The sequence below is a fragment of the Kryptolebias marmoratus genome, linkage group LG2, assembly GCF_001649575.2.
Source record: "Kryptolebias marmoratus isolate JLee-2015 linkage group LG2, ASM164957v2, whole genome shotgun sequence".
NCBI lineage: Eukaryota > Metazoa > Chordata > Actinopteri > Cyprinodontiformes > Rivulidae > Kryptolebias > Kryptolebias marmoratus.
In genome coordinates this window covers 18,858,498-18,874,013 of record NC_051431.1, presented here as the reverse complement: position 1 = coordinate 18,874,013, position 15,516 = coordinate 18,858,498, and the positions used below count along the sequence as shown (strand labels likewise).

The 15,516-nt window shown below is 39.9% G+C and overlaps 1 protein-coding gene across 5 annotated transcripts in view; it reads left to right on the top strand.

Annotated features, from left to right (window-relative positions):
- Positions 1-15,516, top strand: part of LOC108240470 (WD repeat-containing protein 49) — a 51,266-nt gene that overhangs the window by 14,577 nt on the left and 21,173 nt on the right. For all 5 annotated transcript variants that reach the window (XM_025007592.2, XM_025007589.2, XM_025007591.2 and 2 more), the window contains 8 exons: positions 2,538-2,711; positions 3,833-3,916; positions 4,109-4,201; positions 4,328-4,499; positions 9,920-10,087; positions 11,393-11,541; positions 12,134-12,361; positions 13,661-13,825. In XM_025007592.2, coding sequence (XP_024863360.1) covers positions 2,538-2,711; positions 3,833-3,916; positions 4,109-4,201; positions 4,328-4,499; positions 9,920-10,087; positions 11,393-11,541; positions 12,134-12,361; positions 13,661-13,825 — 1,233 coding nt within the window. The remainder of the gene's footprint in view (positions 1-2,537; positions 2,712-3,832; positions 3,917-4,108; positions 4,202-4,327; positions 4,500-9,919; positions 10,088-11,392; positions 11,542-12,133; positions 12,362-13,660; positions 13,826-15,516) is intronic.

The window sequence follows — 15,516 nt, the reverse complement described above, 5'->3', positions numbered from 1 at the left end:
TTTCCTAACAAAAAACAAAACAAAACAAAAATCATTAAATGCAGGCTTGAATATTGGTTTTACCTGCCATAAATGAATATATTAACATTGTATCTGTTTATGTTAAAGGATTTGGTGACAGCTCTTCACTTTAATTGGCTATGACTTCTCAAAGATATGTTTATTGGCAGTTAAATATTTTATTCACCACTCTTTGTGACTTTAAATGGTCCATAAGTAGGTGTGTGGTAAGTAATTAGGGTACCATTAAGAAAGGGATTCAGCCTTAAAGTGATGTTTGGCAGGAGTTGGTTTCCCAAAGAGTGTTCCTTTGAAGACATGTCTGAAGTTTTTCTGTGAGTATTGGCATTTTTATCATTTATTTTAAGTCCAATTCTTTGACCTGACCATTTTCAAAGGAATGTGTTTTTGCTAGCTCAGCCACAGAACTGGGAATCATCTAGTCTTAAAAAAAACCACCTCTACAAGTAAGAAGACAAAGCAAAAACCAATTTGAAGTTGGACTTTTTTGGGTCCTTTGTTACCAGCAGTGTGTTGCTAAGACACAATTTGTTCCTTTTTCTTTATTTGACTAAAAGAAAATTGCTGATGATAACAATTTAACATGCATAATGTTATAAAATGGAAGTAAAAGTAGGACTCCAGTGCAGAATGCAGGAGGCGAGAACAAAAAGAAGCCTTTAATTAATAAAAGCAACATAAAAGTAACTGCAGACACAAGAAAAAAAACAGAAACTAAACTAAAACTTACCACAAGAAACTAACTCCTCTGATCTGACACTGATCAACAGAAAACAAAAGACTTATACTGAGGGAGGTATTCAGTGAACAGAGGGCAGGTCTGTAGATAAGAAGAAAATGACCAGGTGAAATGTAGTAACAGAAGGAAATAAAACAGGAAGTAAGGTACAGTGACACAAAAATGAACTTAGCAAAATCCAACCCCTACTAACAATCTGCGTCCTAAAAAATTTTGAACTAAAACTTTGAAAAATGGTATCTGGATCAAGTGAGTGATGATGCTATTCACAGCTGCAGTGTCAGGTGTTTTTCATCTGCTGCCATTTTACACGTGCCAATTCTGATTTTGCTCATCACTTGTCCAACTTCTTCAAGACGTGCTGGACAGTTTGCCAAGACATGCCATGATTTGGCTACCAGGACTGAATTAAAAGTGAAACAAAGGCATATGTTAAAGAACAACTGGCCAAGACAAGTTTAAAGGATTACAAGACAGTCGGCCTCCTTGGAAGCAAAATACACAGAGTAATTAGAGAAACTGTGTAAATACTGAATACTGAAGGAGTTTGCTACAATTATCTGAAACTGAGATAGTAAAGGAAGCAGAACCTAAGTTACAAACTAAAAGGACCAAAAATGCTTGCTAAAATCAGCAAAATGTTAGCTAAAAGCTAAATGTAACATTAGGCTAGCTGAAAGCTAAAAGTAATAAAAGGCTAGATACAAGTTAAATATAACAAACAGCTATATAAAAAAAACAAACATAGCAGAACGGTTGGTAAAAACTAAAAGTAGTTAGATGTTAAATGTAGAAATAGGCTAGCTGAAAGCTAAATCAAGCAAAAGGCTTTCTAAAGTTGCAAAAGCTAAAGTAGCAAAAAACTGCCTGTAATCTTAAAGTAGCAGAACAGTAGCTAAAAGCTAAAAGCTAACACAAGAAGGCAAAAATAAAGCTAGCATGCTGGAAAAAAAACATTGTTCTCAAAAGAAAACAATGTTTTTGAAGAAATCAAAGTGAGCTTGATGTTTTTTTTATAAAAAAAATATTTGTAAATACAACATGCTGGGCTATTAGGAATGACACAAGACTTTTGCACATTCGTAGACATCGAAGCAGAAGTTCAAACAAAACGAAACACAGACAAAAATATATACTTTATTTATACATGTTCTAAAATATCTCTGTCTAATATTAGAATAATTTAAGATAAAACAATTAAAAAAACAACTGTACATATCCATCAGATAGTATGGGGAAAAAGTGGACCTTAATAACGTTGATCCTCTTACTTTTGTTCTGAAAGCATTAACAAACCTTCCCCTCATTAGATATTCTGTGTCTCTTGCCCATGAGATGCAGTTAATTGCAGCCTTTTATTTTGCAGATTTGCTCTTACAGTTCAGCCAATAAAACCCAGCAATTCATTAATTCTGCATTGTTTTATTGGCTGCAGTGCCGAATGTGGGCCGCTCAATTTTATTTTCTCGCACCCGGTAAAAGGAAGATTTAGAGGGGAGATCATGTTTAATGGGCTTATTCTAGTGCAGTTTCATCACTATTGAGTGGCCAGCATGAGGAGGGGGAGCAAGTTATAATAAATATTTAAAATTCTATTTTAAAAGGCCTCATTGTAACTAATTAACTTCACACTCCAGTGTAAAAGATGCATCACTGTATTGAAGGCGCTGTGGAGGCTGCTGTTTTGTCAGCGTGAGTTAGGAATAGTGTCTGTTAGTCTGGATAATTTGTTTTTCTGTCCCGGTTAAATGCTCTTTTTTTCCTCTGATCTCTCCAGGTGCTGTACCTTGAGAGTTCAGCTTGGTACCTGTCTGTGAGTAAAGGCGGGACCGTGGTGGTGCGAGACGGAGGGGACATGTCCATTCTGCACGCACGGCGCCTGCAAAACAACGCGGTCAGGCCCAAAGACCTCTGGGTCACAGACGTGGCGTTTCTGCAAAACACGGACAAGGTTTTTGGATTCCCCTGCATTTAACTGCTGCAGAGCATGACAACACACTCTGGGCTCTGAGTTATTTACCTTCACAGAAATGATTATGAATTATTAATTGATAAGTAATCAGAGTTATTGGAGCAGATAACTTACAGAGGGAGACATATACTTGTTGGTTTATCAATTATTGAATAATGGATCTGTACCTTGATGCGTAAAGTTTACAAAGTAAACATTCACTTGTTTGGAGGGAAGCCATCAATGATTTATCAAAACCTTTAATTGGAAACTCTGTAATCTATACATCTGAGATAGGAACGCTGTGTTAAATACTGAATACACAAGAAAAATACACAAAAAACAACCTCACGTGTTTTTTTTGTCTTAAATAGAAATATATTTGCATAATGTAAACACAGTAATGAGTTTAGCCTTTTTAAATTATTAATTAATTGTTTGTAACTCTTACGCCTAAAAAACAACTTGTTTAATGAAAATAAAAAAATACATTGGAAATGTTTTTACACATAGTTTTATTATTTCCTTTAAGAGTTAAGCATTTATATTGTTTTACATATGAGTTGGGTCATTTCTGTCTTTTTAAATTGACCCAACCTTTTTATTGGTGTTGCTTCTTAACTTAACTGGGTTGGTTTTGTTTGATAAATGAACCAATATATATGTTGCCAAGATCAGTAACACAAGTCTTGCTGCCTTAGATCTGTTTTCATTCATCCAACAAGATGGACACAAGTGACTCAAACAAGTAAACACAGCATTTGACACCCTCGACCACACCATCCTTGTTGTCAGGCTTAGATCATTTAGCATCTCCGGGATTAAGTAATATCTCACAAATATAAAACTCTTTCTAGGTACAGGTTCTTATTTTTCTAAACATTATACACTTTAGGAGTTCCACAGGGATAAATATTAGGCCCTACACCTTTTAACTTATACTTGCTGCCACTGGGGGTCGTCATCAGGACACAAGCCATCCTTCTTCATAGCAGACACACAGCTTTATATTGCAGTTTCACGGAGTGCCATAAAACCGTGCATTTTTTAAAAGTTCATTCAACGTGTTGTTTTTTGAGTGTAAAAAGTGTTGTGCTTGTTCACGCTGTTCTTATTTTCAGATAGCTGTGTCTTTCACGTGTAAAGAGATCTGTTTTTACGACATACTGCCTAAACGAGGTTTCCGATGCGACTATAAACTTCAGGTAACATTTATGAAATTATGATTTGTTTTATAATCCATACACTGTTTAAAAATAATCTTTTTTTGTCTCTGTATGTGGCATTGTTTTCACTCATTATTTTGGCCTTGATTGTTGTCCAAAGTACACACAATGGAGTGTGGGAAATGATAGTATGCATACTTTTTAAAATATATATACTTTTTAATTCTTTAGGGTTTGAGGTTTGTCCCCTGGTGTCTGGATTACTGGGCGGACCCGTGTCACCCTGACCAGGCTGTGCTCACTATAGGAGACATTGGAGGACAGGTAATACGCAGGCGGAAAAAAGAGGAAAATGAAGGAGTTAGGTGGCACATAGTCATGAGCCACCATTTTCCTTGCGCTGTCTGCATGATCCATTACTTAACAAACGATGTCTGTGTGTTTACCCAGGTCAGTGCTTTATATTTCACTTCAGCTCAGATCTCCTTGTTTGAGAGACCCAAAATGAAGATGGATTCTGACTCAGCGGACATCATCCTGTGGAATGAGCTTGTCAAAGGCAAACATCACTTCTGTTATGTCAAGACGCACCAAGCACACGCACCGGCCTGGGTCAGAAAAGGTAAAAAAAAAAAACAAGAACGCAACAACACACATAGTCAAAAACAATTACAAATGTGTGTCATGGAGAATAGCTGAAAGGACCCAAATGCAGGAAGGTTCAGGATCCAACAAAACTTAAAGAACTAAACAAATGCACAGATAGTTCAGACCCAACAGCATGACATGAAGTCTGTTCAGGAACTGACAGTGATGATAAAAACCATAAACACTTAGAGGGGTGAGTGGAAACAGGTGGACTGATTGATAATATGGAGCTGAAACTATAACATAACTAACTGAGGACATCTAGAGACTATGGCAGGAAAAACAAGGACCAGACCACAAAATGAAAATAGGAAAATAAACAGAAATATACAGGAATGACAAAATGCAAAGGTCTTGATACATCAAAGGTTTGTTTGGATTTTACAGCCAATAAACTAATATTCAATAATCGCTGGATTCTCAAAGACCAGGGCTGTTTGCGACCAGCAGTTAACACCTCCTGAGAGTTGGTGGTAACTCCGACCAAGGAGCAGATAGAGAGGAAGAGGAGCAATCTGCTGCACTGTTGCCTTCCCAAAAAGAAGGCAGACATGCCAGGAACGGTAGAGTTGATCCTCTAATAAGTGTCAGACATTGTTGAGAAGAAAATGTACAAAACAAGTGATTAAAATCTTATTGTTGCTTTTTTACTGTACATTCAAAATGCAAAACCTTAAGATTATAAAACATTTCAACAGATAGCATTTTACATCCAGAGGTTTTCGAAATATAATCCAAAGTAATTCACTTTGAAACTAAGATAAGACCTGCCTGAAGGCGAGAGGGGAGACCGCTTAGCAAGCAAGGATCCAAACCATGGGCCTGTTCTTAAATGCATGAAGGTAAAACAAGAAAATGTAATAATAGAGAAGAAAGCACATATGTCACTTATTTATTTTGAAATCACCCACAGCCACCACCACTTTAACCTAATATCTGTAAAACTGATCAAGTTACAGACATTTCTATGTTTTCTAAGGTCAGTTAGCTGTGGCGCCATCTGGAATTGGGTTGACTCCAAAAGATAATCAGCTGTAGATGTACACCCAGCCATTACTTTTGGAGAGTTACATTAAAATTTGTCAATTGGTTTATGAAATGATTTGCAAACAAACACAAAGACAAGTGGCAAAAAGTCCAAATCCAAGACTCAGATTGGGACAGTTTGGTTTTACAGTGCCCTAAAACGTATTCACCTTGGATGTTTTACCCTTTTATTGCTGTTATAAATCAGCCACGATCAATGAAATTGACCTTTTTGGCAAGGAAAATTTCAAAAATCCCGCTTCAATGACAAAGTGAAATGAAATTTCTAGAAAGTAATGCCAATTTCATAAAAAAATATGTAATGTAAAATGAGTGAATTTATAAATATTCACCCTCTTTAAAAGTGACTGTCCTAATTCAAGTCAGAGAAAAGATTTTGAATAGCACAAGTCGGGGAGGATGGATACAAAAGGATTTCTAATTTTCTAATCCATCATCCAGAAATGGAAGGAATATGGGACATGTGTAAATCTACCAAAAGCAGACCATCCTCACAAATCATGCAAGAGAAGAATGAGAGACACCTGTGAGCACTCTAAAGGTTAATCAGAAGCTGAAGACACAAACCACTCGGACCACTGTTGTTAAACCAGTTCATTTTCACGCTGGCCAATAAGTTTAACCTTTTTTTCCCCCTTCTTGTACATACCTGCATGCAAAAGTACATAAAAGAAATGGGTGGGATGACAGGAAAAGAACACACAGTGGGTGTCAGGAGGGGGCTGAACACCCACACCCACACGTGTCTCACCTTGGCACCTGGGATGAGAGCCACCGGGCCTGCTTATGCAACGCCGTGTAAAAACGCTTGGGTGGGTCCCAGTCACTTACTGTATGCACACTCAGTCACTCACTTCACAGCCGAATTGTTTTCTTTATTTTTTGTTTTGTTTTGTTTTGTTGTTTGTTTGTTTTTTTTTTTGTTCCTCTTCCCCCCACTGTTGATGAAGCGTCACAGGCGTGGGGGTCCGGCCCGCTGAGACTCCCCTCTTCAGCTCGGTGCGTGTAACAAAGAGGATGCTTAGTTTTATCTCAATTGCGTCATTCGAACAGAGCTTCTCTGAAGAGTAATTGGGCTGTTTGATAATGATTCAGCAGAGGCTGTGCTTTGAAACCAGCTTGGCTGCAAAGTGGGTGGGGGGTGGGTTTTTGCGATGTGAGTACAAAAAAAAAAAAAAAGAAGCAGCCTATGAGAGTGTCTATGTGTGTTTGCATACCTCAGGGGTGCTGCTGGTATTCTTTTGAAGTTTCCTCCCCTTCAGTATGAGTGGGCTGTGTACCATTAGACATGGCTGGTTATCCAGACTCTTAAACCTCGGGGCTCGTGGGCCACCAGAGAGACGGAGGAGAAGGAGGTGGGGCAGTGGGGGTGGGGGGAGGTGGAACACGGAGGGGAAAATGAGAGGAAATTAGGAGGAAATGTGGAAGGACACAAGGCTGTAAGGACAAGGAAGGAGGGTGTGTGTGTGTGTAAGGCCAGCAGTATTAGCATAAAATCATAATGTTTCACCCAAATACATGAAAATAAACACTAAGGATGAACATGTAGGTAGCACCGCAGAACCACTGGAAGGCCTAGCATTCCCTGAAGGAATGCATATCGCCCGCTGCCTTTCGTGCCAGAGAGTTTTAGACGAAGATAATCTGTTGAAAAGTGACAGAGTTGTAGCTGTTTTGGAAGTGTTATGCACACTCTCACACAATCAGGTAGTGCTTGGAGTGCAGCGAATGACTCTCAGCTACTACCAAATCATTTTTTAGCTCAATTTCAGTAAAACTGACTGAATTGTAGCCATTTTTGTGTTGGATTCTTGAATTGAATTGACTCTAAAAGTAATTGAGCTGTAGACAAACTTCTAATGATTACTTTCTGAGAGCTTTATTAAAGCCCGTCAAGTAGTTCATGAGATATTTTGCTAACAGACAGGTAGTGTTGACTCTAACAGTTAATGGCAAAGTTTTAAACAAAGATCTTGTGCAATTAGTTATTGCTCAGAGTAGGTGTTGCGGATGACTTTCAGCTACTTCCGCACCAAATTTTAGCTTTGTGTCTTTAATGTCAAATGGATTATCATATTTTTTGTGTTTGTTAAGGTTAGTTAGCTATGGCAGCCATCTTGAATTGACTTGAAGTGAATCAGTTGTAGATGTTCATCTAATGATTACTGCTGGAGAGTTTCATGAAAATCCATCCACTGGTTCATGAGATATTTTTCTAACAGATAGGCAGGGTGGACTCCTAGACATAATGAAAAAGTTTAGTCAAAGACATTGTGTGATCACTTAGTGCTCAGAGTATATGTTGAGTGACTCTCGGCTACTACTGCGCCAAACCTTAGCTTAATATCTGTAAAACTGACAGAGTTAGAGCTTTTTTTTTGTAAGTTTAGTTGGCTGTGGCAGACATCTTAACTTGGGTTGACGTCAAAAGTTAATCAACTGTAAATGGACACCTAATGATTACCTTCTGTGAGTTTCATTAAAATCTGTTTGGCGGTTCATGAGGTATTTTGCTAACAGACAGACAAACACACACAGGAGAAAAGCAGAGAAGCAGCACAGCAGCCTTTTGGCGGTGGGTGATAAAATGGCTTTCTTCGATGTGAGATATCCCGCTCTGTTTCCATTTCAACTCTAAGCTCAGCGATAAAAGTGCGAGATGAGCTGCAACAACAGCCGAAGAGCGCAGATGTTTGGGTCTGTACTCCAGTCTGATTTACGCGTGACAGGGAAAGACCGAGCGTCTCATCAGTCACTCTGTCTCGCTGATTTCTGATTTAGGGAGAGAGGAGAAAAGGCGTGATGTCTGGAGCGCAATCAGACGTAATTATTTGCCCTAGCTCTCTGACCGACCTTTGACCTCAGCCTGTCTCACTCTCGGCACGTCTTTGTGCGACTTTGAGCACGGAGCAGCTTCTAGCAGAGACACGTGGCGTCCATTTTAACTCTTCTCAGTCAACGTGTTAATTGAGATAGATGGGATTGTGAGCTCTATTAGTTTTTTTTTGTAATAGCAGAGAGCAAATGAATTGGGCCTAATTCCATGCTGTGCTGAGCGCCTGTGGGTCGGTTGGTTTACCCTACAGCAGCGCTGCGGTCATCGCACATTCAGAACAGCCAGGTCAGAAAATACCAACTCCTCCTCCTTTCGTTTTTTTGCATCAGCGGAGATGGGGGGTCAAATTTAAAGAAAATGAACCAATTAACCTGTTTTTTCTGTCTGTTCGCCAGCAAAGTATCTTAAGAACCAGAAGGTGAATTGTCATAAAACTTTCAGCGAAATTATCACTGGATGTACCTCTACAACTGATTAACTTTTGGAGTCAACCTGATTTAAGATGGCCACCAGAACTAATGGACCTCTGCAAACACAAAAATGACTAGAACTCAGTTTTTTTTTCAAAATAATGAGCTACAGTGTGGTGTGGCAGTAGCTGGGCCAGGTCTTTGCTTAAAACTATAGCATTAACTGTTGGAGTCAACTCTATTTAGCAAAATATTTCATAAACTACTGGACTGATTTTTACCGAAGCTTCTAGGAAATGATCACCGCACGTCCGTCTACAACTGGTTAACTTTCAGAGCCAGTCTAATTCAAGATGGCTGGCAGAGCTTAGCGACCATAGCAAGCAGAGAAATGTCTACAACTCAGGCAGCTCTACAGAGACTAGGCTCAGATCTGATGTGGTAGTAGCTGAGAGTCATTCACAAACCATACTGAGGAGCATGACTTCATGCACAACATCATTTCTCACCACAAAGCAATCTTAGTCTAAAATTCAAGAAGTCCGAAGCCCTTAATTTAAAAATATTTTAGTCTATATATGTGTGTATGTGCATATGGATATATATATATCTATAAATATATATATGCTGTCTGTCTTTCTGTGTCTCTGTTACACATACCCTTTCCCCCTGACACACACCCAACCCCCACACCCCCCCAACACACACACTTTTACGCACCGATTCACAAAAAAGTCCTAATAACTGAAGGTCATACAAACAGGTTGCTATTGCAGCAATGTGGTCTGCCTACTCTGATGCTAGATTCAGTCTTGATTCAATAAAGTAAATCATGCAATTAGGATTCTCATCTTATCTTGAGATATCCTTATTGTAGAGCAAATCTGTTCTGGCACATGTAGGCAGCCATCTTCTCTATATGGTATGACTGATATGCCACAACAGGACAATATACATATACATATACATATATATATTAGTCTTCACATTCCTAATTAAAAAGCTAATTGTGTGCAGACTCTCAGTATTTTTGTATTGCTAAAGCTTTTCCAGCACGCCTCAGTTCTGACCCCTGCTCTGACTCTGCCTTGCCTCCCGCAGTGCTCTACCTGGGCTCGCTGGAGGCCGTCGTGTCCTGCAGCACCTCGCCACGCTGCAGCGTGGCGGTTGGCTGGAAGGAGAAGGACAGCGGGAGTCTGCAAGTCTCTTTTCATGTCACAAAGAGGGGTGTGTGGGATGTGGATTACCACCGTGGACTCCGGCTGATCGGTAGGAGGGAATTTTTACTTCCAGGCTGCCATTTGCGGCATTTTCATAATAATGCGAGGAGAACAAATACTGTCATTTTCCCTTCCTTTGCAGCACCGAACCACAGTGCTCTGCTCAAAAGGTTGTGATTTCACAGCTAAAATTGACAGAATTTATCCTCGGTTTTAAATGAGTTAAAAATATCTGAACTGGAAAGATGAGAGTTTTTTTTTTTTTTTTTACATTGTCTGTCTTCTAAATAATATACGGGCAGTGCCTGATTAGCACCTGCTGCCAGGAAACTGCCTGTGTCTGTATGCATGGGTTCAATATAATGTCTGTTAGCAACATATCTCATAGACCACTGAGCTGATTTGAATGAAACTCCCAGAAAGTAATCACTGGGTGTACGGCTGCAACTGTTTAATGTTTTGGAGTCAAGTTAGCGAACACTAAAATGGCTTAATAAAGTGGTTTTTACAGATCCTGAGCTCAAACCTGGTGTGGTGGTAGCTGAGAATCATCCACGACACATACTCCAAGTGCAACTCATAGCATATAATCTTTGCTTAAAGCATTAGAAATAACTTTTAGAGTCAACCCCCTTTAAATATCGCTAGGTCCCTAATTATGAAGTAAATAACGAACAGCATCATACTGCAAATACAGACCCAGACAAACAGTAAAACCTGTTGCTCTCACATTGTCTCCATTAAATATTGTCTCCATAAATAACAGACTCCACTGCAGGTCCCCTCCACTGTTTTAGGTGTTTTTAAAGGCTAAAAAGAAGAACCTTGGCTTATATTTCAGGCTATCATAATCGCTTATATCTCTTTTCCTGGCAAAAAGCCACAAAGAGAAACTCAGAATTTCTACCTTTTCGTTTGATTTAAAACAAACAAAGCGAATGCACTTCAGGTTACCTGGAGTTTCTAAATTGCCCTTTCGGCATGAGGGAGATTGTGCGTCTCTGCAGTGGACGGATGACCTGTCCAGGCTGTCCCCCGCCTCTCGCTTGTCAACTTGCCGGGTCAGGCTTTAGCCGCTCCTTGACCCTGAACAGGGTAAAGTGGGGGGACAGGAAGTGAGTGCGTGTCGTGCTTTGTCCATAGCGCTGTTGCGCCCTGCGCCTTCGAGCCGCGGCAAGTTTACGATCAATCCAAATTACACGTCCCAAACTGTCACACGCCTCATCAAACACTAAGTAATTGGCTGTGTACAAAGCCTTGTACCTTACACACACACAGTGTGTGTGTGTGAGGTGCAAGGCTTCGAGGGTAAATAATTAAGACTAATACGTGACATTATTGTTGCTGCTTCCAGCCACAGCAGGTGTGGATCATCGGGTCTTGCTGTGGAACCCGTACGTGACTTCTGAGCCAGCGTGTGCTCTCGCCGGGCACTCGAGCCCCGTCACCGCCGTTCGTTTCCTGCAAACCAAGCAGCAACTGCTCAGCTACTCCAGAGACAAGGTAGGCGAGTGTCCGTCTGTGAGTGAAACAGATAACGTGAGGACAAAGAACCATGGCATCCTTGCATTAACGTGCTTTTCTTGGAATAAATAACTCAGATGAGGGAGGTTACGGTTTCCATCGTGTCGCAATAATTATAATAATAATAAAATCAGTCTTTTCTCAGAATAAAGCCCTCATTGCCTTTGAACTCGTCTTCATTCTGATGTAGAGAGGACGTGGGAGCCCGCGCTGCTCTGCCTCTCCCTGTTGTAGCATTCTGCTTGCTTGCCTTCTCTTTAGTCCTTTTTTTTTCTGAAGAGAATGAATATTTTAGAGGTGATTTATGCTCCATCTGCCCTTTGCTCAAACACCATCTGCCAAAGCAAGAAACTCAAACGGCTTTACCTCGGTTTCCTCCGGAGGGCTTCCTGAAAAACGGCAACAGTCGTGTTGTTTGTGCGCCGGAAAGAAACGTGGCAGAGTTCAAGCTCCTCCCGCCAGTGACTGTATTTGGTTGACATCAAATTTGTCGCGGGCTTTAAACTTTAAAGTTCGCCAGCGCGTGGACCGTAAACGCAGCCAAAAGCCCCTTGTTGTCTCATGTGTCCAGGTGCTCTGTCTGTGGGACGTGTCCAGCCAGCTGTGTCTTCAACATGTGACCTTCCCGAGGACCCCGGAGGACGCACGTGTGCTCCTGTTTTACCAAGAGGAGCATCAGCAGCTTCTGCTTTCATTCGACAGCAGACTTCTCCTGCTGGAGGCCCTGAAGGAGGAGAGGAGGACCAGCAGCCACGAACACCCGGTTACCTGTGTGCTTTATAACAGTCTGTTCAGACAGGTGTGTCCTCCGTGAGACGCAGTGCTCACTAGTTATTATTGCCCGCCGTCGAAAGGCGAAAGCAGGTAGCAGTGTTTTTTGCCTGAGCCTCTTTGTGTTTGTCTAATACCAGAATATTTTATGAAACTTCGGACAAATTGTATTTGGAACTGACCTTAACGAATGTAAAAGTGCCTGTAATTCTTTCCATTTTACAGAAATTTAATAAAAAATTGGCGTGGCAGTAGCTGAGCCTGATCCCCACCATCGATTCTGAGCAGTAACATATGACGTAAAATCTTTGTTTAATATCTTGCATTTGCCTATTTTCCATCAACTCGGTCTGTCTGCTAGCAAAAATATCTCATGAAGCACTGCTAGGTTTTAATGAAACTTCCAAGAAATAATCAGTGGTTGTGCATCCACTCATGATTCACTGTTAAAGCCAACACAGTTCAAGATGAATGACACAGCCCACTTATCTTTGAAAACACAAAAATGACTAAAATTCAGTCAGTTTTACAGACGTTGTGCTAAAATCTGGTGTAGCTGTAGTTGAGTCATTCACAACACATATTCCAAGTGCTAATTAGTGTGCAAGACCTTTGCTTAAAACTTTACCGTCAAGTGTTTGAGTCAACACTGTTTGTCTGTTAGCAAAATAGCTCTTGAACCACTGAATGAATTTAAATAAATCTTTCAGGAATTAATCACTGGATGTACATCTACAACTCATTAACTACTGGAATCAATCCAATTCAAGATGGCTGCCACAGCTAATCAAGTTTAGCCGACAGAAAAAGGCCTATAACTCAGTTAATTTTCTAAATTCTGAGCTAAAATTTGGCGTCTTCTTAGCTGAGAGTCATTCACAACACACACACATTCTGAGCGTGACGTCTCACAAAATTGCATGAGATTGCGTATGCTGTTATTTTCAGGGATGACCAAAACAGCTACAGCTGCATCACTTTCTTAACAAAAAACGATTTTAGTGTTTAAACTTTGGCAGGAAAGGCGACAGGCCTACCATTCCTTTAAAGAATGCCAAGCCTTTAATTTTGAACAGGTTCTGATAGCTAGTTTTCCTTTTCTTTTATAATCATGAGACACACAAAGTATTAGCTGTTCCATGCATTTATCTCTTTTTAACATATGCATGTAAATGAATGCAGTATAAACTACTATGTTTCCTCTCAGCAGCATCATTAGCTGTATGCATATCCGAAGTGGCTTATTAGGGCTCGTTTTCAAAGTAAAATCCTCTGGATCACACTCTCGACGTTTGACATTCAGTCTCTTCTGTCTTTCTCCCTGCAGGTAGTCAGCAGCGACTCTGCCTCCTCTGTGATCTGCTGGCTGCCTGACACGGGCCAAAAAGTCAAACAGTTCAACCGTTGCCACGGCAACGCGGCGATCTCCACCATGGGCCTGGACGGTACGCAGACCCGGCTGTTTACTGCAGGCGCTGACAGAACAGTCAAAGTCAGTGAACACACACACACGCGCGCACACAAACGTAAAAACTAACTAAATATCTACCTTGCATTTCTATGGCATATCAAGACAGGTGGATGTAAAAGAACGACATGACGAGATCGCCTCTTTATGTGTCTGATACTGTGGTGTACGAGCTTTAATGTCTTCACAAACTCCATGTTGCCAAAGATTTATTGATCACGTCGAAATATTCTGCAGCATGAATGTAGCAACTTAAAAACATCACATCCATTTCACTCTTTTGTTGCCATAATAACAAAAGTGACCCAACAATAATGTCACACTATCTCATTCTCTTTTATATAGTGAGTAAAAATGACATTGTTCACAATGTAGTGCGGTTGCTGCTGTGTAGGCCTTCGTTACATTGTTGCGATATATTGTTGCAGTATGTGTGCCATTGTAGGAGTACCAACGTCTACATAGCATTTCTTTCTTTTTTGCTACTGGTAATGTATTTGTCATTCATTACACAAATTCGGACTTGAAAGAAATTACAGTGCAAGTTGCTTTCGTTGGTCGGTTTAGACTAGCAAGTAGAAGTAGACCCAGAAGATGGTGGCTGAGACCATAGCTAGATGCTGACAGACGATTGCAGTTCAGACATTACCACAGATTAATGGGGAAACTGCCACAAGAATATACTGGTGAACGCCACCGATGCCCTGCAGCGACATCACATGTAGGAGCCATCCAAAACAACACCACAGTTACGTCCTGGCAGTCCAACGTAACTGTCATGGCATATATAACCTTAACCCTTTAAACAAATGAGTAACAGAAACATATCATGACCAGTACACATGTTATATACTTTATAAGGCTTGACGTTTTACAAAATGTGGCAAAATACAAAACAGTGTACCCGTCCAATAAGAAATTTGTTCATAATAACATACATGTAACTTAATATTGCATTCACAAATTGCAATTCTGATATAACTGAACAAAACGGAAAGAAAAAAAATGCACAGTACATACAGTGGATGTAAATAGACAAACACAATGAGAGCAGTCATTTTAAAATACAAAGAGGAAAAAAAAAACTGGCCACAGATGTACAAAGACGGAGAGGACATAGAATTTTTTTTATTACAATACATTTAAATAATGAAATATGTATCACTATAACAAAGCTTGTTTTCTAAAAAATAAAGTATAAATATATATTTAGTTATCATGACCAGCAAAAGCTAACTTCCCTGAGATAACTATAAATTAGTTTACTTAGTCAACTTGTATTTGTGCAAAGAAATCACATCAAAATGAATAATTAATGCATGTTTTGTTCTTTTAGTTTTTTTCCCCACTGTATTAAAGTTTGAGCTGCACAATGAATTAAAAAAAGTCTGCCACTTAAACATATTCTCATCATCAAACCATTGGAGGACAGGTTTTTAGAACTAGAAGAGAATACTTCATTATGACAAACAAGATGCAAAACATTTAAAGTCCACTAGAATACAAAGGCATGATTAGACTTTGTGCAAAAACGTGTTGAAAAGTGAGAGCCCTTCTGTCTCCCTGGTGTTTATCGATGACATGTCCAAAGACAGAAGCAGCTCGATGAATTGTGGAATATTTCAGGGAATTACTGCCGGCTTCAGCACGGCCAAATGTTGCTTTGATGATTAGAATATTCAGATGAACAATGACCTAAATCATGCTGCAAAAGC